The sequence below is a fragment of the Puntigrus tetrazona genome, chromosome 19 (assembly GCF_018831695.1).
Source record: "Puntigrus tetrazona isolate hp1 chromosome 19, ASM1883169v1, whole genome shotgun sequence".
In the NCBI taxonomy this organism is placed as follows: Eukaryota; Metazoa; Chordata; class Actinopteri; order Cypriniformes; family Cyprinidae; genus Puntigrus; species Puntigrus tetrazona.
In genome coordinates, this window is record NC_056717.1 from 17,268,327 (window position 1) to 17,289,555 (window position 21,229).

Below are 21,229 nucleotides of genomic sequence, written 5' to 3' on the forward strand. Positions count from 1 at the left end.
CGCTGCTGAAGTTTCGGGTAAAAAGCTATCAGAAAATTATTCTGAGCAATTTCCTGCATGCAGACTGCATTGTTGTGATGTCATTTATTGGCACTGAACCTGCGACAACTGGGTTAGCAGCACATATTCTTTTAACCATTAAGCTATCGTATCCCTTAACAGATGACAAAGACAGCATTTAGGCACTTCTGTAGTTAAATTGCTTGGTTTTGGGTGCAGTCCAGGACAATACAATGTAATCTGTAAAGCTCTTAAGATTACAGAAAGGACAAATAACATGTGCTTGGGCATACTCGACGCCGTGTACGTCTAAAGAGAACCGTTTAATTCAACAATCCCACATGGAGGAGATGAATGTAACCTGGTTGTAGGCGAAGAGAGAGGAAGAGATTTAAATGGAAGTATAGAAAGAGGCAGAATCGAAGGAACAGATGGACTTGGGCGGATTAAGTGAAATCTGGGTGGGTTTGTCGTAAACATTCGCTAGAGGTTGAGAATGAATAAAAGAAAGCGCACAGCGAGAGACAGTGAGGTAATAAAAGTGAAACAGAGGTGAAGTGTCTTTACGGCTGAAGGTGGGTAGCATTTCTTTTTTTCTGTCTGTTTTATATTTTTTAGTAGTGCATATAATATTTTTTAGGAAATGTTATATCCATTTAACAACTTTCATGTGTGTGCAGTTTTACTTTTTAACAATAGAAAATCAATAGAAGCGGCATATGTGCACCACATGTATCAGCAAATATGGTAAATGTTATTTTTTCCTAATTTCCATATGCTGTTCGATCATACTTATTTCAAAACATCCATGTGAAATGTTTGTTTAAAATATTTTATATAATTAATGCTTAAATTGTTATTACGTTTATAGATCAGGCACGAAGATCAACGTTTCGATTTACTTCATGATACTTAATCTGTGATGATATGGTTTGTTGCTTAGGTGTCTGGGGGGCTCTGGACGGACCAGGAGAGACAGATGTACCTTTCTCCCACAGATCATGAAGGATTACAAAGAAAGGATTACAAAGAAATGGATGTTGGTGATTAAGACGTACAATAAGAAGGGAGTTCTCAGAAAATCTGACTAAACCTCTCTAAGAAAGAGACCAGGTGAGAGATGGGCAAAATCAAAGAGAAGAACAAGGTCGTTCTCGATTGACTGCGCATACATCTGGGATGAAGAGCGTACATCTGGGATGAAGATTCGTGATCATCAGCCTCGTCTCCATTGACTTTGAGGACGTATTGGCCACATTTGTTGGTTGCAGACAAAGGGAACATGTTTAACACCTTCTGAGCCGTTTCTGCATTTGACCCAAGACATTTTTATATGGAAACCTAAGGCACTGGCAAGTGTGTTTTCGCATGCTCACATCGGTCTAATTTCCTTTAAACCCTCTGCTCGTCATCTCCATTGACCTTTAATTCTGCCTTTGCATCTTCAATTTCTATTTGTTCCCGCTCATAAACTCCTCCTCTCTGACTTTTGACATTTTGACATCGGTCTGCCTCTTCAATCATTTCTTCTAGATTTAGTAATCTGGCTTTTCCGTATACTACTGACCACATTTATGTCGCTTTTCCCTCGCCTCATCTAATTCTTTTCATATGTAGATGGATACGCAAACATAGCTTGTTTCTTAGTATCTGAATGTTGTCTTTTCTTTGTTAACTGCAGTATCTGATCCTGTCTGTATCAGTCCACCATGTTGGAGCATTTGTCCCGCAGGAATCGGTCTTTGCTGTCTCTCTCGCTGACCTCTCTGGCCCTAGCGCTCTCTGTTTTGGCCTTCTGTACCTCATACTGGTGCGAGGGGACACATAAAGTGGTCAAACCTCTCTGTCTGTCGCCTGTCAAAATGAAGAACTGCGGGCAGAACAACAGCCAGCCTTATACTACTGGTAAGAAGTGTAACTACTCTCTTAAAATAAAGATTACAAATAGAGGGTTTCACAGCGAGGCCATAGAACCATCCTTTTTGGTTACCCAAAGAACCTTTCAGTGAAAATAAAATATCTTTTCTCGGTTTTATTAACATATTATCTGAAGAACATGTTTTAACTATAAAGAGATTTTTGTACAGTGGATCGTTTCCATGGATACAGAGATGCCTATACAGCACGTTTAATTTTAGGAGTGTGCACTGTAAAACTATTCAAAACTATATAATATAAATACTAATGTTAGCCTACTGCATTGTTGCATTTTTAAGGAAAATCCAAATTGCATTAGAAATGACTATAAAAATATTAAACAAATACAGCCCACAATAGCTAACAAAGTGATATTGGGATATTTCATTTATTATTCTACTAACAAAACCCATAATTTCCTTTTGAACAAATGGTAATTTACACTCATTTAGAATCACAATGATTGTGCTCTAGTGTGGAATCCCGAATAAAAAGTAAAAATTGTTTTAGTAAAAAGACTTTTTTTCTCACAACTGCAAGTTTACATAATTCTTACAGTTGTTTCAGAACTGTGAGATATAAACTCACAATGGCGATTTATATAAAGTTAGATACAAAGTTTGATATAAACTTGCAAATTGTGAGTTTGTATCACAAAATTCTGAGAAAAAAAAAATCTGAATTTCCGTTTCTCACAATTCGGACTTAATTTCTCAAAATTGTGAGTTCTCCCAATTCGGAGGGGAAAAAAGTCAGAATTGCAAAATATAAACTGGCAATTGTGAGAAAAAAGTCAAAGGCTTCCATACTATTAAGATTGGGTTACAGTGTTGAATAAAACTCTGTCAGGGTGTTTTAGCATGACACTGTGTTTGCTTTGACGGGATACGTTTGTAAGAACGTGTAACGAACCCAAACGTCATTCTGTACTAGTATTTCTTTAAATTAATTGCATAACACGCTTGACTAACATTTGGTAGGAAGTGTGAAGAGTGCAGCCTGTTTACAGATGTGTTCTTTGGTAAAACTACAAAAAAAAAAAAGAAAAAAAGGGCATAATCCCCTGAAAATAACCTACTGCACTTTCAAACTGTAAAGATCAGAGATTTACAGGTCAGTACCCGCTGTAGTGTAATCTGCCAGGTCAGACCTCTACAAATCTAATAGATCATTTTAACCCCTTTTACACTGAGGGAGATTATCACTAAATCTGAACATTACGAAGGATTCAAAATGAAATGTTTTTCTTCAGATTAGGTAAGCACTGAATTACACGAGAGATCTTGGAAAACACAGCTATGAGTCAGTTGTGCAGTTCTAGTCGGTTGGTGTAATCTTTTTATTCATCGTTACTTCATTCAGTTCTCCAGTCTCCTCACACTCAGTTCTTCTTTCCGCAGAGGTCCCAACAGCAGACCCCAAGAAACCAGACTCCAATGTGACGATGTCCCCCAAGCAGAAGGAAGAGCTGGCCCGTATGAGAGCCAAAAATCTGGCAAATGCAGTTCACTACATCTGGGAGACGGGTGAAGACAAATACATGCAGCGCTACTTTCACACTGGCTTCTGGTTGTCCTGTGAGAAACACAGTGACGGGGCCGGTGAGGGGAAATGCTTCAGTATACTTCTTTCTGATATCTGTTAGCGTTTACTGATGATTTCACTTCCACATTCACTTTTATTGACAGTTATTTTGCTGCTGTTTGTCTGGAGACTATCGCAATAAATCAAAGAAAATTAGTACAAAACACAATTAAGATAAAAAGCAACTACTGTCATATGGCCAGCGGTCAAAGCTGTTATTGAAACTACTGTCCTGATTCAGTCCCTTTGAACATCTGTTTCCTGTTGTGGCCTTTCTTAACACTTATTCAACTGCATGGGGTCATCCTAGTCCTCAACATCTGCTACAACAAGACAGTCTTACACAACTCGCACAACGTGGCTGCTAGTTTCTTCAGTTACATAATGTACCTCACTGTTTTTAAAGATGATAGATGGATTCCACAAAAAACAATTGGCGAAGACTGCTTTTCTTCACAGGTGAGAAATGTCGGAGCTTCATTGAACTGACACCTGGAGAAACGCAAGGTGAGCTAGATGTGTTTATGAGCTACAGATAAAGAAATCGGCACGAAATAGCTCGTTTATGATTCCGTTTCATATCCTGTAGGAGTTCTGTGGCTCTCGGTGATCTCAGAATTTGCATACATCAGCCTTCTGGCGATGGGGTTTCTTCTGATGTGGGTGGAACTGCTGCTCTTGTGTCTGAATAAGGACATGTATGCGCTCAAGATCAATGCTTTCGCTGCCATGTGTACCGTGCTGTCTGGTGGGTTTCTGAGAGCTTTGGGATAAAAATATGGTTTTTCACCAGTATGTAAGAGAGACAAACAGGAAGAGCAATAACTTTTCTACGTTTCAGGTATGATGGGAATGGTGGCACATATGATGTATACAACAGTATTTCAGATGACTGTCAGCATTGGGCCCAAAGACTGGAGACCTCAGACGTGGGATTACGGCTGGTCATTTGCGTACGTCTCCATCTTTGTGTAATCCATCTTTATTATAGAATTAAATATTTTTTTCAATGAGTAATTATATATAAAATTAAATTTGGGGTCAGGAAGATTTGTGTGTGTGTTTACCTACGTAATATAAATATAGTTACATTATACCTACTATTTATTTTATATTATGATCATTAGTTATTTATAAATATATTTTGGGGACCAAAAAGTGAGCAAAATCTCCAAAACCCAGGAGGGTGTTTAATTTGTGAAACCTGCATAAAAATAAACAAATCGTAAAAATGTAATTCAGTAAGTTAAGGGGTAGCTTAAGGTTGGATAATGTATAACTTTATACAAAATATATATATATAAAACAGTCTTTGTAATGTCCCCATTCAGATAGTAAAGCAAGTGTGTGTGTGTGTGTGTGTGTGTGTGTGTGTAATACTTTTATTCAGCAGGGCAAATGAAATAGATTAAAACATAAAGATATTTACATAGATACAAAAGATTTCAATTTAAAATAAATTCAGTTTTTATACTTTCTAATAATCAAATATTATTATTATATATTAAGACAATATTATTAATATTATAAATTAGCATTGATAATAATATATTTCCTTACCATCAAATATTACAATGATTTTAGTTTGTGTGAATTTGAAGACTGGAGTAAGAAATGTACAAAAAAAAAGACGTAGCTTTAAATTATAGGAATAAATTACATTTTACAACACATGAAAATATAAAACTGTTACTGTAAATAATAATACTATTTCACAGTGCCGCTGTTTAAAAATGATTGCAGTTTTTGGTGAAAATAAGAGTCTTTTTTTTCAAAAACCTTAGAGCAAAAACTTTTGATGTTAATGGTGTTAAGTCAAATCATTTGAAACATTGGTGCTTCTTCCACAGCATGGCGTGGATCTCCTTCAGCTGTTGCATGGCAGCAGCTGTATTCACCTTGAACTCTTACACCAAAACTCTGATTGAGATGAAGCACCGAGCTCGGATCCGTCTGGAGGAGGCCCGTGCTGCCAACCACGCGCCTCCCTATGATGAGGTCATCACCACCGGCGGTGGGAGCCTCTACTCCGTCAGCCGACTGGTTCAGCAATGCCAGAAGGGTGCGTTCATCGACACCACGTGGAGCCCCAGGGACGAGGTGTCCGGTGGGGGTATGGTGGGGGCTAAGAGTCCTCATGGACTGGTACTGGTGGGGGGGTGCGGGAGAGAGGGATGCGAGGACTGTGACAGAGAAATGGATGAGGTGGAGGATGCGTTAGAGAGGGAAGGGAACGATGAGATGTGCTGAGGAGAACACCTTCAGGAAGTCCTTCATCGTCAGCAGTATCAGTGACCAGGCGTATCATTTTCTACTTTAGATTCATGTTTTGCTTAGGCCTTTAAAAATGAAGTTTACATGCTCCGCGGGTGTTGAAATATCCCTGTATTCATGTAATCAGCATACTAGACCTGAGTCATTTTGGACTGTAATTTTATTATTCAATGTCAAACATGTCCTACATGCAAGAGTGGGAACCTTTGTGTGAATTTGAAACGTAGGTCTCCATGTTTCTTTTACTGCTTGTACGATAACAGTAAAAAAAAAAAAATGTTTGCTTCAAATATGTTCACATTTAGGTTTAGAGTTTTAGCTCAATGAGTTCTTGGAACATTTGCGCTTTCAGTTTGACTCTCTAGGTTGTGTCAATCTGCGCAGTCTTTACCGCTTCATTATATTTTGGGTTTTCAATAAGATCTCCAAGCGCAATATATCAGATAATCTGAATATGCGACAAGATGGAGTAATGGACAGATTACGAAAAAAACAGGAACGCCAGCAGCTTTAGACAGATGCTTTCAAAAGCTGGACAGAAGATTATGTGAATAATCTCCCCAGTAAGAGACGGGGATAAAGTGAGAGATGGAGAGAATGAGAAACGGTGAGAAAGAAAGTCAGAATCACGAAACAAAGAGGGGAGAGATGATTTTTTTGCATGTTTTTAAGCAAGTTCAATGTTCACACATAGTCAAGTTATGGTAAAAGCATACACTTAATTGCATGTGTTACTAATAATGTTCCATTCGATCAATAACTCGCGTTGAATATGCTGTTTGGAGAAAAAAATCATAACTTTTTTGCAATAACACACTGTAACATAGTGCAAATATAAACCATAAGAAGATTGTTTTGAATTTACATACAGTGAAATGACACCATAATTAGAGAATAATTAAATAACGGCATACATCAACTGAACGATCTATAAACAGACTACTGGAGATATAAGGTAAGTCTATGTGCCAGACAAAACTCTAATTCAATAAATGCATGACAGAAATCAAACATACAGAACAGAATAGAATATTTCAACTATTATATTAAACTGGTATCTTTTACTTAAAGCAACTGTATGTAGTTTGGGGTTTGATTTTGGAGCCCCCCTGCAGTTAAATGAGAAGACTTCGCTGTTGCGTTAATGTGAGTCTGAAGACGCTCGAGATTCAGACGGAGGTCAGGAAGTGAAAAGCAGAATGGATGAGATGGAGGAAAGTACGTACTCTGCTGGTTTAGACACTATAACAAGAGAAAGGTATACACAGAAACTCACAATGCTTTTGTAATGAAGATGAGCGAATTTTCAACTACATTGTTGAAAACGCTTAACAATGCCATAGAAGAACCTTTTTGTCTAAATGGTTCCATAAAGAAAGGTGCTTCAAAATGATAAAAATCTAAGAAAGAGATTATAGATCTTTTGACTAGTAAATGGTTCTTTGTTTAAAACCAAAACTTCCTTTCCAAAAGATCTGAAGAGGATTTGAAAGGGACTTTGATCTTGATATATTATTATATCGTATATGAATTAATTTCATACAACTTTTTTTAGCCTTTTTCCCAGTCAATTTTCAGCCTTTTCACCCCTAATTTCAAATACCCAACTAATTTTCGTACACTTTGTGGATCCTCAGACCAATTTGAGCATAATCATAATCCAAAACATAGTCATTGAGATTCTGCTAGATTCCTTTACAGAAAATCACTTCCTTGCCTCCAGCTGTATTTCACGCCACAACAATGATGCCACGTACAAAAAAAACTATTACAGCAGACATTCATCTACATGTGCATTTGTTGCTGACATAAATCATGGGAGTGTGGGAAACAGGAGCCTTTTATCTTATTATATGTGAGTGTACCATCGGAATGATTTTGAAACGGACATTTCAATGTAAAAAAAACCTTACAGTTGCTTTAATAAAAACATGTTAAACTAGCAGAACACAATGGTGACACACGAGTTAAGCATGGCGAATGTTTAATGAAAACAATTAATATACAACAAATGCGCAGGAAGTCAAGCATGACAAAACCACTGTGTGCATGAACGCGGTCGTGTTGGGTCATTTATGGTCGTACTGAATGAGACGCAGGGCCATGTCGTTTGACTGAATGGCCTCGATGAACTCTCCCTCTGCGACTCGTTCTGAATGTGTAAGAGAGAATTTACTTTATAGATGTTTTTTTCTGCATGCTAACGGCCAATCAACAGAATCTTAAGTTAGCTTTCTTACCGTTGTCCTTTTTCTCAAAGACGGCCCAGAGTTTCTCTGCTCTCTTCTCCGGCGTGTTCTCATCACTGGGAAGACTTGCCTGCTTCGCTTTTGGTATGAGATTGAAAATCGCCTGACGGCAAAAGAAAGAGAATAGGATCAAATGATGAAGTTTTCGGGTTGGAACGAATTCGCCAAAGTCACCAAAGAGAACACAGATTTTTATTTTGAACCACTTTATGTTTAAGTGGCAAGACACACAATCTGAATATTTCGAGTAATACATTTTACCTTGTAGATTTCTAATATTTGAAATGTTTCAGTTCAGTCAGAGTTCAGCTGATGTTATAATTGCTGTACAGGACATACTAGTTTTTTGTTTAGTTATTTTGTATGATGATGTCGTTGGCCATTACATGCACCTATTCTTTGGATAACATCTCATGACGCACAAACCTATTTCCAAATCTGTTATTTTGTCCTGTAATCCATGCTTAGCTCAGTTTTAATGGATTGTGTTTAGGCTATGTGCTAAATTTATTTCTCCCTGCTTTCCCTCAGCTCTCTATCTGTCTGGCCTCAGTGCTATATATGTCTTACTCCTTCTTTAGAGCTTAACTTGCTTGTTTGGTAATTTGTTTGCATGCTGATTCGGCTCAACCTAATATAACTGAAGTTACCTAACAATAGGCTAATACAAATAGATGAAATGGTGCCAGCTGTGCCAATCTTACTTTAGAGCTTTAGTAGGATAAAGAGGACAGCCTTGTCTGAAGTGAACTTCTAACTCAAAACATGCAAGGTAAATAAGTGTAATAAATAAAAGACTACATTTAACAGACATTCAAATAAATGAATGCCTCTGCAACCAGAGCAATAAATATTCAGAACATTTGTTATGCTGGAACAGAAATGAGAAATGTTTCAATAACCGTTTAAATTTTGGTCTGTTGCAACTACATTTTAAATAGTGCTGTCAAGCGATTACTAGCGTTTAATCCCATCCGAGATAAATGTGTTTATATAGTAAATTTGTTTACATAGTATACATGTGTGTTTTTTTATTATGTATATGTAAATACGCACTAAATACATGTTTATGTAAATACGCATTATATATATATATATATATATATATATATATATATATATATATATATATATATATACACAATTCACATAGCCAATCAGAATCCAAACAACCTTAAAGGCCTCAAGCAGTTAACGTTTCAGATAACAAAACTGCCATGTGAACTTTTAATTAACAGAACGTTATAATACGTTACGTTATAATACATTATCATTATATTTATTGTCTTTCTTTGAGCTGACCGTATCAGTTTTGGAGCTCAACAACCCTTATTACTTTTTACTTCATTCAGTGATAATCCTTGAAAAAGCCATGTTTGGAACGACAAGAAGGTGAGTAAATACCAAAAGAACTTTCATTTTGTGGTGATCTATGCATTTTTCACTCTAATAAACCATTTGTATTTGACGCATCTGAGAATAATCAGCGATCGTTCTCAGTGATGCTGCAGTTCGTCGAATTAAACACAGTAATGGCACAGATATTTGATTAAAAACTCTTTATCGTACTCGCGTACCACGATTAACAAGTAGGCCTATTCACAACAGACTCATAATCCATAAGACAGCCCTGCTTTGATGTAATATCACACTATTTTTTTAAGGAAAGTTTATTGTTTTCGGATGATATAACATACGGGATATCATTTATTCTGTTGATTCATACTAAAACATCTCTGTCCAACACTTGACACTACTCCCTGGGAAATTGATCAGCCATTTCTAAGAAGGCTTAAGAGTTGACATGTCATTGAATCCCCCTGCACCCGTGGTCTTAAATCCTGATTGCACACTGAAGCGCTTATCTCTCTCACAGTACCCACCACCCAATCCTTCTGCCTCCCGCCGCAATGAGTCCTTATAGAGCTCGAGCTTAAGGATGATGTCACTCTATGCTTCTAATCGCTGTTCTTAGATCAGCTTTAATGTTAAATGCTCCTTATGTTTTAATAATCATTGTCAAAATGACCTGACTCAGAGTCTGAGACGCATACATTCACGATCTCTTATGACTATGATCCCTTATGGGGTGTCCCACTACCAGGCACTTAACTTAACTTAAGTAGCAGTCAATTTTGCAGGCAATCGTTCATTAACAGTAGATGTTTAGCAAGATCATATTAAAAAACGTTTAACCCACACTTGACTCCCTATAACATTTACGCATCAATCGCACGGCTAATATTAAGTTAAAATTATGTGAAGATTTCAGCTATTGAATCGACATCGACTCAACTGATGTATTTAGGGGCGGAGTTATATGTTTGTCTGACCAATGGCAGATGGGGGCGTGCTCAAGGTCATCATTCATCATTCATCATTCATGACATTAAACTGGTTAGTTTAATGTCATGAATGATGACGTTGGTGGCACATAAATGACACGCTTCAAGCTAACAAAATCTTTGAGTAAATAAAAAGCATAATAATACCTGGAATATATGTGTGGAAACTTTTTAGCCCACCCTCAAAAATCCGAGTTTTTCTTTTATTTCAACCGTGACTGCATTTTTAAGTGTTAAGTACTGTTTATGTTAATGATGCTTTATGATAACGTATTTCCGTTTTTTTTAACTATAACTGTAAATTTTAAATGAATGTTTTAATTCTGTAGTGAATCCACAAGCATTGTGAAGTCCACAACATATACAATAACAATAATATGCAAAAACTTTAAGAGAACTTTTAATTTTTCTCCAGATAATTTACGACAAAAAAAAAAAACGCTGACAGCCAATCAGAATCTGACTTTTAAAATCCTTGAGTTTCAGATTTCTGCATTTGCAGATTCGTAAATGCTTTGCAGTTTTATTTGTAATTCTTATTGTCTTGAGTTTACGTCAGTAATGTTTTATATATTTTGAATATTATATTCAAAATATATAAAATTTTGTGATTAAATTAACATTGACTCAACCAATGTATTTGGGGGCGGGGCTATCTGTTTGTCTAGCCAATGACAGACGAGAGTTCAAGGAAACCTGTTTGGTTTACTAGTGGTTTAGAAATGGCCCACTTTAAACTAAGAATATATCAAGTAAATAAAGAGCATGGCAATATATATTAAAGTGTACTATAGATATATTGGGAACAGATTAAATCTGTTTGTGTACAATTTATGTGAAATGTGCTCATTTTCTTACCTGGCTGAGTTCAACCACTTCAGGTTTTGTGACGTAACCATTCTTGTCCACATCAAACAGTGAGAAGGCCCACTCCAGCTTCAAGGTGGACTTGCCCGAGGAGGTCATGTGAAGTGCGACAACATACTCTTTAAAATCTAGTGTCCCATCATCATTGGTGTCAAAGGACCGAAAAACGTGCTGGGCATAAGTTTTGGCATCACTTTCAGGGAAGAATTTCGCGTAGATCTCCTCAAACTGCTGTAGCGAGATGCGACCTGTAGGACACTGCTTCTGGAAGTTCTCATACCACTGGGTTATCTCAGACTCTGAGAACCTGGTGGTCAGCTTGAGGTCGTCCAGGATCTCTCTGGGAATCCCTCCGCTCTGTGCGTTTCCCATGACCTCCCTTTGAGTGATAGAAGAAGAGAAGATAGAAGAAACTGATGTACTAACAAAGGTGTGAAACTGTGCCCTTAGTAAGGATGTTGGTTAGTCAATGTTTCCATTCAAAACTCTAAATCAACACAGCAAGGTGAAAATACAAAAAATCCGAGAAAATCTGACACACAAAAGTGTGGAATATATTTCACCCCAAAAAGATATTTTTTAAATAAAGCAAAGGTATGATACCAAACATCTTAGTATTCCTGAAATATGGCATGTAATGTGTTTTTATATATATTTTCTGTTGATTATATTATTAATATGCTTTGTGTGAGACTGGACCATTGACACTTAATAGATGGTTCCCTTTCATTTAATATCCTGACCTATGTTTATTGTATTTCATATAAATATCTGAAATTGCCATTTAGTTGCTCTTTATCACACTTCACTGATAAATTTGTGACACTTTACTGAGAAATGTGACTTAATAGTATCTCTCTAAAAAGAAAAAATAAACACACCTCTTGCATGCTTTTTTGCAATTAGGAAACTGTATCTACAATTTAAAGTAATTAAATCATGAAAGTGTCTTAATATACTGCAGCAAACAAAAAGCTATTTAGTTTTTGCACAACCTATAGCACGGACTAAAGTTTTTTTTAAAAGGTTTTATTTAATGTAGACAGAACTCAAAAAAAATATATGCATAAATGAAAATAAAGTGAATGAATGAACCGAGATGTCACTGAAAAAAGTATGTCGTTGTTTGGGATGCGTTTATAAATGCGTTTATAAGTGTATATTAGTATAATAATTAATATAAATAACCAGTAACGTATATGCAAGGTCTGATTAAAATAGTTGTGCCCTAGAGAGAAATCTAAACTGTATCTAAAATGCACAAATAGAAAAGAATATCCTTACCTGTGGTTGTGGACCAAGAATGAAGAATGGAGTTATCAAGGCAGTGTTTGGAAGAGTAATGAGGCAGTGTTATAGGAGGCGGCTACCTCTCCATACTGGGTTAAGTCAATTAAACAAGATTCCACAAGGCTCAGCCAAAACAAGATTTACATATCATGTTTTGCACAAGTTTTTTTCTTCTGTTCTGCACTTTTTTCTAACACCTTAATTACGGTCATTATAGAACAATTTATAGTTCCATTCAGAACCATGCAGTCAAAAAATCTTTAAAGAACCATCTTTCTTACCTTTTTATAATCTGAAGAACCTGCTTCTGCAGCAAAGAACCTTTTGTGAAACAGATGTTATTGGTTCTTAATGGAACCATTTAGACAAAAAGGTTACTCTAAGGCATTGTAAAGCACCTTTATGTTTAAAAGTGTAAATCTCATTAAATTGAGTGGTAATGGTCTTCTCCTCATGTTGTGCTCTCCAGATGTCCAGATCGTAATGTATTTTAGTGACTTTCGAAAATAAAAACTGATAAATTTGCAGTGGCTGATTAAAGAAATTATCTGGGCAGTGATATGACTATCAGCATTATTAAAAAAATAACAGCTTTCCATTAAATATCTGCACACCTTTTTATTTTTTATTGAAGTTTTTACTTGTGGTTGATAGGGGACTGCTGTGACCTTGACCAAAGTACTTAACCTTTGGGAAGATTGTCCATACATACGCAATTGTTTGAAAATTATTTTAGGGGGGGGGAAAGACCCTTCCGATTGACTGTTGACATACTGTGCACTCTATCCTTACCTGTCATCTGTATCCTTCCCTAACATCAAATCTTTTATTTATTTATTTGGGGTTTTTTTTACCTTTCCACCGTTTTAAGTGTTGGATTTTCTCTGGGTCATAAATACAACCTGATAGTCTTATTCTGATCAGCTTACTGTCCCTAGTCTACCTTCTCCTGCCGACGATAATGTCCCCGTACCAGACAATCCCTCCATCTATAATGAGAGAGAGAACACAGAAATAAACATGATTGGAAAAAGTGAAAGAAGGAGGGAAAGGACCATAACACGTGAAACCAAAGGTAAGCCAAGCTTCTGCGCACAGGTCTTTAATGACTAGTATCCAGTTAATTACATTTCCCTATGCTTAATTAAGTGCAAACCCAAACATAATGTCAATTCACTACAAACGCTCCCCAGTGGGCATGTCCTAAGACTCAACACAGTGAATGCCTATATCCTAATCTATTGTGACTAATGCCTGTGGACCAGCATTTGCCTCTTTTATTTTTTTACAGCATCTGCTTAACCAATAAAACTGTTTTTGTTTTTACATTTAGTACGATTTGACAAATTAAATAACATATCTAACATTCAGTTATGTTATGTACTCAGTGACAAATCGTTGCATCGCAGTTCATCATCTTTTCCATAAAAAGTCTGGTTAATATTGGATGGACAAATGGTCTTAAATTGTGCGTTAACAAACATAAAATGTTCTTTTTGTGTGTAAAATGTATAGAAAATAGCTGAATCTCTATGAAATGAAATCTATAAATTAAAAGTGTTATAATTATTGTGCAGCTCATATTAATTCAGATGCATCATTATTTACCCGTATTTGTATTATAGAAATAAAGAATAACATGCATGCTGTATAGCATGAGGTTCGTATCAAGCACAGGTGTACAATGCATTAATCTTATGTTTAATCTCATAGATTTGAATCTTTTTGACCTTTGAGATCTAACTACGTCTAGCTTGTTTTTCAGTTTGCTTTCTGTCACACCAGTTTATCGATTTAGAATTGCATAACCATTGATCTGTATTTGTATCTAACATTGTTTTTTTTTCCACTTTGTAGGCCTACTTTTCTCACACCAAGTGCCAGTTTCCCTCATGCACTCCAGTCTGTACCACACACATAATACACCACTTTTAGACCACATGTGCTAATAAGTCCCAATCCCATTAGACGGCTTAAAACAAGAAAAGCCCTCAGAGATAAAGTGTAAAACGGGAAAAGACCCTAGAGCTAAATAAAGCCCAGTTTTTTACGTCTTAGACTAACCTTAAGCTTCTTTTTTTTGTTTGCTGGAGGCACTTTTAGAAGAGGCAGAGAAGAAAGCTGATCTACAATATTCAGGGTTTAAGATATCTCTCTTTCTCTGTGTTTTTTCTTTATGTGTTTATATGGTCCAAATAATTTACTCATATTGTATTGTTTACTTATATTGCATTTTACAACTCTGTTTATTAATGTGCACTGCCCCTGTAAACAAATAAACTAAATTAAAAAGTAACAAATAACAATAATAATGCAGTTTCATATTTATCAAACTTTTTTTGCAATGTGTTTTTTTTAGTTCACAACTGTCATACCACCTGTAGCAAAGAACAACATAAAGGATACATCATTTAAAATGTTTTTTAAACAACATTTTATTAGTCAAAAATGCTATTTTTATTCATATAAAAAATATGACCGTTAGCACCCTTGCTATAACATGAAATGTTCCAGTTTGTCTCCACCTAGAGATCATATTAAGTACGGCAAACGTCTAGATATATAAGCCATTTGAGAGTGTTAATTTAATATAAAACAATACTGACAATTTTCCAAATATTAATCAAGATCACATACATTTTGTAAACACATTCAATGAAACTATTTTTGACAAATGTAAAAAAAAAAAAAAAAACACTTTACAAAGAACAAACTCCGAAATCAATAGCAAATAAAAATATGTTAAAACACTGCACTACAGTACAATACAACTGTAACTGTTTAGTAAAGTTCTTAATGATTTGTTGTTACAGTAACGGAACAAACTACGACAGTAGTATTGTATTAAATATAATGTTTATATTTTAAATGTACAATAGAGTTATTTAAACATCTATTAGTCTGTTTCCAGGCAGTTTACCTAAGCAGGGCGTAAGATCAGAATACTTAATCCCCCCCATATTTCAAGCACAAAAAATTTGGGTAAAAAAACAGAAATGACAAATGAAAGGGCTAACAGAATCAGGGCCCTCTGTGGACACGATGTGTGTGTATTTTCCTGCTGAGGCTCCGAGCCAGGCGATCCACTGCATTGCCGATTCCACTCAGGTCCTTTTGTGTTGGCTCAATGTTGCCGCTGTACCACATGACCCAACCTCCAAGAGATATCAGTACCAACACAACCCCGGTGTAGACAAGAAGGTCCCCGAAATCTCTTCCCTTCATTTCCAGCGGTGCAAAGATCCCCAGAAACAGGGCCGTAAAGCCAAAAATGTCAAATATGACAGCAAAGCCCAGGGCCACTTTGCAGTGTTTCAAACCAGCACGCGCCATGTTAGCTGTTGGGGACAAATAGACAGTAAATTATGTTTTTTGTAGAATAAATGAATGCATTCATGAACATTATCAAATATAATACCTATTAACAGTGTAAAATTGCACAATGCAAACAGCTAGTGAAAAATTAAGGTAAATTCACAACTTTTTCCCTTTCCACAAAACATTTTGTTACTCAGTTGAGCCTATTGTAAAAACACTGGGGCTTGAACCCTCAGGTGTGAAAGTAAAGTAACTTTAAACCTTAAATCGATCAGTATAACTACTCCAACTTTATTTTACATTATTGTATGCGCTCAGAAAGACCATGTGCGAATGTCAACGACCGAACAATAGACATATCATATCTACTCACGAAAATGATACAAACAGGGCTTCATCGATCTAAAATGCATTATTAAATGCACTGACCTTTATTCTCGTATCTTCACTTCATGAACATTAAACATTTCATCGCTTTTCAGGTGTGGTTCCGTCAGGTACGAGCTAAACCTGTCTGTAGCTGTTTCCGGACCCACCCAGACGTGTTGATATTTGACACCACCGGAACGCTGCCCTTTCGAACGAGTCACCATGGTAACCAATTTTCCGCGAAAATAGCTAAACCAATTATTCATCACGTGATCACATCTAAACAAAGTCCATCTCACAATGTTTGACTAAATAGCTTTGACTATGCTTTAACATATATATTTATTTATTTTATTTTATTTTTTTTTATAACGATGCAAACTGTGAAATGCAAATTGTGAAGTACTGCAACGTCTCTTGTTATCATAGCTGTACATGCAAAATTACCAAAGAAAGTAAATAAAATCCTTAATATTTTTTTAAACAATAAAAGATAATGCTGTTTTAATACCATAACATAATAAATTAAAATTATACATTTTAGATTGCGTTATTAAGTTACTATTAGTGCTACTTTGTAGGGAAAAAAACACTTGGGATCTTGTTTAATTTATTTTAAAGTGTCTGAAAACATAATTTATTGACAGAAAAAAATACATGCACAACTAAACTTTTTTTAGGATCTGAATAAACCGCCCCGATTTGTGGATTTATCACGTATGATTTCTAAAAGAGCCGGATAATCTTGTTCTGCAGACTATCGTTCAGTCAGTCAATCCTCGTGATGCAGACATCGACACAGACGCAAAACAACAATCAAGAACCAATCAATCAGGTTTGGGGCTTGGCTGCTGAGGTCTTTCGCCTTGCGTTTGTAGGTTTATTAGGTGTCTCGCGAGCATGCACTAAAAGGCTCGTGTGGTTCAGTGGTTCTATTCGGTGCGACTTTATATTACAAAGCTAATTTAAGTATACTTACGCTTTCCTTGTTATAAGAAACATATGCAATATTCATCCGTTGCTTTGTTTGACAGGTCGGGAGATACACAAGCAAATTAATTAATGTTTAATTAACTACTTGTTAATGTTAATGACTAATTAACTACTTAGTCGTCCCTGGTTGTTATTAATTGCATCACGCCCCGCTCTGTGCCATGCATTCACTCCGAAGTTTTGCATAGGTTTAGTTTAGTAAGAAGTTGGAGTCGTGGTTTTGAGAGAATTTATGTTTTGTTGTAGATTCGTGAATATCAGCCACATCGATGCCACCGAAATCATGATGACCGATGCTCAGAGAAGCACGAGGAGCTGCAGAGGTCAGGCCTTGTTCGTTTTTACAAGCCTTTAAACGGGATACGGTCGTAGCTTATTTGAGATATCTAGTTTGAAGGTCATTTTGGGATATGGAGCTGATTTCTGGTTAGTCCACGTTTGAACACGCTGGTTATTATTAGCTGGTTGCCAGCTGGTTCCACAAACCAGCTTAACCGGACACGTGTTTGCTGGTTTAGGTTTACTGTGGCGAAGGTGAGGTAATAGACAGAAAAGTCATTTCAACTGAGCAATTCATTGAAACATGTGACTATATATCTTGTCATGTTACAGTTTTATGGCTCATAGAGCTCATATTCAAGGAAGGAAAAGACTTAAAAATTATTCAAAGGCCCAAACTGAGCAGAAATGTATATTTTGATAGTTTATATAATAATAAACAATATAACCATATGACTAATACTTGCATAATGTAAATATCAGTTGCCGCTATATCTTAATATCTCTTAACGCTGTACAAGTAAACATTTCACAAAAATGTGCTGCATCATATATGAACACTTTTTTACATAATTTCTCTAAAAAGATAATTAATATGGATCATTTTGGTTTCTTTGGTAGATGATCTTGTTGAAACATTCCAACATGAACATTATATCTGCATAAAGATAAACGTGGGCGGTGTCAAAATATAAATAATTTTATCATGTTGCTCATTTAGAGAACTAAACCACTTTAGAGCGACAAATGGCCAGTTTGGACCTTAAAACCAGCTACCGTCTAAGGCCAGATTTGTCTTTTTCCTGGTGACAGGTTTGAAAAATGAAGATGGGTATGAAATTTCTATTCCCTTTGAGGACAACAGTCTGGATGAGTCTGGTTTCTATAATCAAAATGACCACACTTTCGATGGTACTTACCTCGGTCACACTGTAAAATGTTCGATTATCGCAATGAAGGTCTATACCGTAGTATGTTTAAATGCTTCTGCAGAGTCCGTATCAGGTCAGATTCCTACTTGCAGTCCATACCTTCTGATTACGAGCCTCCGAGCACAACTGCAGATTTCCCTGGAAAAAAACTCCTGGCTTCAAAAACGCATAGAAGATCTGGAGGAAGAGAGGGACTTCTTGCGGTGCCAACTTGACAGATTTATTTTCACCACCAAGAGTCAGGAGGGCAATGGCATAACTGTTAAAGGTAGCTTTAAGCACTTGTGGAAAGAAAATAGTGTCTTGCAATGTAATAATCCAGTTTTATGAAGTGTTATCTTTATTGAATTTAAGAAACGGAAGCAGAAGCTGAGCTTCAACCCACCACTGGGAAGCAGCCCACCAACCTGAAGCCACCCACCCGGAAGACGGCTATTACTTCTCCATCATCCATAATAACCCGCTCTGGAAAAATCACACCACGCAACCTGAAGCGTGGCAGAAACAGTTAATTATTATTTTTTTATCTATGTATAATTACAGTTTTAAAATCACTTGCACCTAATCTCACTATTGTATTCGTTATCTGTAACCAGTATTTTAATATAATTAAAATAATATTGTTTTGGTAGTATTTTCTTATTTTCTAAATTTTTTCAATATTATATAAATATTTAATATATAAATATTTATCTATTATAGTTTAATATATTTTTATGTTTTGGTTATTTTAGTGATTTCTGGACTTTTAATAAAAACAAGAAACGTTACCATGGCTAAAATCTTACATATTTTTATTTCAGTTAATTTTTTTTTTTTTTTTTTTTTGGTTTTAGTTTTCACTTAGCCAACAATAATAACCCTATAATGAAAATTGTTCTGCAAAATTGTATTTTTAATTTTTTTTTTGCTATTCACCCCAGATCAAGAAGACGAGGAGGTGATTGAGGAGGAAGAGTATATAGCAGAGGAAGATTTTGTGGAAGAGGAGCATGTTGTTACAGATGATGATGCCGAGGATTCAGACGGTAAAAACTCACGTAAGAGCCGTTCAGGAAGGCAGAGTGGCCAAACAAGGGTGAAAAGACGACGCGTTTTCCGTATTGCGCGAAGCATGGAAAGACAAAGAGGTGAGTTGTTTTCAGTTTCCAAATATTTCAAAGCTGTTCTCTACATTTAATAAATATCTATCGACTCCAACCGTATTTGCAGTCAAAGACCCTGCAGGTGTTCTGCTGCGCTACAATAAGATCCTTGTCACCTATCAAAAGTTGAAGAGCATGTCAAGAGCGTTCCAGGTCCATGGGGTTGACCGTAACACCGTGGCCTCCACCACTCCTATTGCTGAAATGCTTTTGGTTGCTCCTGAGAAGGTATCTGAAGTTGGTGAGTTCGATTCCTCCAAGGAAAAGCTCCTGGATTATGCAAGACGCTGCTATAAAGCTCTTGACGAGAGCGCGCATGCTAAGGTGCAGGCCTTGAAAAAGAGCAACCTCTTGCTGCCCATCTCGTACAGGTTCAGACACTAAATTTCCACAGATAGTCCTTTTTTGGGGTGGAGAAGCCTGCACTGTTGATTTATAGGTATTTGGAGTCCATTCATTGACACTTTATAGGGTTTTTTTTTTTTCTAGATCGACACTTTTGGAGGGGAAAAAATGTTCAAATCTCAACACTTTGCCAACTCTGTTAATAACGATCATTTTTCAAAATGTGTAGATTTCAGGAATGGCTATTTGGCCAAATACTATACTGTAAGAACTTGTGAGTGAAGAAATAAAGGGAGAAGAACATTTGTGAGATTTGTAGTCAGCCACTGTATGTGAAGGGTTACATTTTCTATTTTTCTAGATATGCCCAAATTCTTATTGTAAATTCCGTCCTTCAATTAAAATGTACTTTTTGTTTGATTTTCATGGGGATCACACAAGGTGCCATTTTCTTTCGTATTCTGACCTTTGTGATCACATTTGGGTGATACGAATCGGGCTAAAGGTTATTGAATAATAATAATTGAAGTTCTCAGCTTGTTGCATCATCTTCAGAGTTTCAAAATGTTCTAAATTTGCTGGAAAAAAAAAACAAAACTCTTTCATTAGTGGCCTTTGCTTTAACAAGCTGTGGTTACTTTCAATTAAACAATTAGTGAGAAAAACTCAAAGAAGTAGTTTCAGTGTTCATCTGTTTATTAAAGTCACTAGGTTTGAAGTTCTGGTGCAGTCTTGTTGGCACAAATCATTTCAGATTCCACAAATAAAGCCTTTGTTTATAGAAATGCAAACCCTTCTTTTCGTCGTAATATGGGACTATTTTTGTTTTTGTAAAATGGCAAAATAAATTGTGTATAAAAAGTCAATGTATAATATTGGAGACGTTTTACGAGTCCTACTCAGGAGGTTACAAGCAAAAGTCAAAACTTAGAGATTGTTTATTGATTTAAAATATTAAATGTTGTTCACGGCATTCCTTACTAGTTGATGGTATGCCTGTAAGATTAAATGTAATGCTAAAATTGTTCATACATCGGACCAACCGTTTAAAGGCTTTATTGATGTTTTTGTGATTGTGACCCTATTATTTTGCATTTTCACTGTTCATGTAAAAACTGTGCCCTGCTGTTATTAAAACGCATCTCCAACACCGTAAGGAAGAGCATTCAGTCATTTCCAATATGAACTCCGCTATATTATTTTAAATTATGTTTCTATTTAAAAACAACAGCTAACATGACTTGGATGAGAAGTGGATTAAAATGGAAAAACGTACCTCCAGGCCTGTAGGGGACGCACGGCGCCAAAGTCCTCGTTCAGAG

General features: G+C 36.1%; 3 protein-coding genes across 6 annotated transcripts; 2 read left to right on the forward strand and 1 right to left on the reverse strand.

Moving 5' to 3' along the window:
- The first annotated feature begins 955 nt into the window (after positions 1 to 955).
- si:ch211-232m10.6 (uncharacterized protein LOC572203 homolog) lies at positions 956 to 6,067 on the forward strand. Its single transcript, XM_043218234.1, has 6 exons — positions 956 to 1,905; positions 3,318 to 3,518; positions 3,961 to 4,008; positions 4,091 to 4,249; positions 4,343 to 4,454; positions 5,352 to 6,067. The coding sequence occupies exons 1-6, from the start codon at positions 1,710 to 1,712 to the stop codon at positions 5,749 to 5,751; spliced, it is 1,116 nt and encodes a 371-aa protein (XP_043074169.1). The 5' UTR covers positions 956 to 1,709; the 3' UTR covers positions 5,752 to 6,067.
- Positions 6,068 to 6,390: 323 nt separating this feature from the next.
- Positions 6,391 to 12,542, reverse strand: rcvrn3 (recoverin 3). Its single transcript, XM_043218221.1, has 4 exons — positions 12,521 to 12,542; positions 11,228 to 11,615; positions 8,016 to 8,127; positions 6,391 to 7,927 (listed from the first exon to the last, which is right to left on the reverse strand). Exons 2-4 carry the CDS (start codon positions 11,606 to 11,608, stop codon positions 7,845 to 7,847), a joined length of 576 nt encoding a protein of 191 aa, XP_043074156.1. The 5' UTR covers positions 11,609 to 11,615; positions 12,521 to 12,542; the 3' UTR covers positions 6,391 to 7,844.
- Positions 12,543 to 17,085: 4,543 nt separating this feature from the next.
- ccdc106b (coiled-coil domain containing 106b) lies at positions 17,086 to 21,054 on the forward strand. Of its 4 annotated transcripts, XM_043217294.1 has the most exons (7): positions 17,086 to 17,152; positions 17,453 to 17,529; positions 18,299 to 18,397; positions 18,479 to 18,685; positions 18,772 to 18,924; positions 19,341 to 19,547; positions 19,630 to 21,054. In XM_043217294.1, exons 2-7 carry the CDS (start codon positions 17,490 to 17,492, stop codon positions 19,944 to 19,946), a joined length of 1,023 nt encoding a protein of 340 aa, XP_043073229.1. In that variant the 5' UTR covers positions 17,086 to 17,152; positions 17,453 to 17,489; the 3' UTR covers positions 19,947 to 21,054. The 4 variants fall into 4 exon arrangements, with proteins under 4 accessions (XP_043073229.1, XP_043073231.1, XP_043073228.1 ...); XM_043217296.1 differs by lacking the exon at positions 18,299 to 18,397 and having other exon boundaries at positions 17,087 to 17,152; XM_043217293.1 differs by lacking the exon at positions 17,086 to 17,152 and having other exon boundaries at positions 17,378 to 17,529.
- Positions 21,055 to 21,229: the final 175 nt, after the last annotated feature.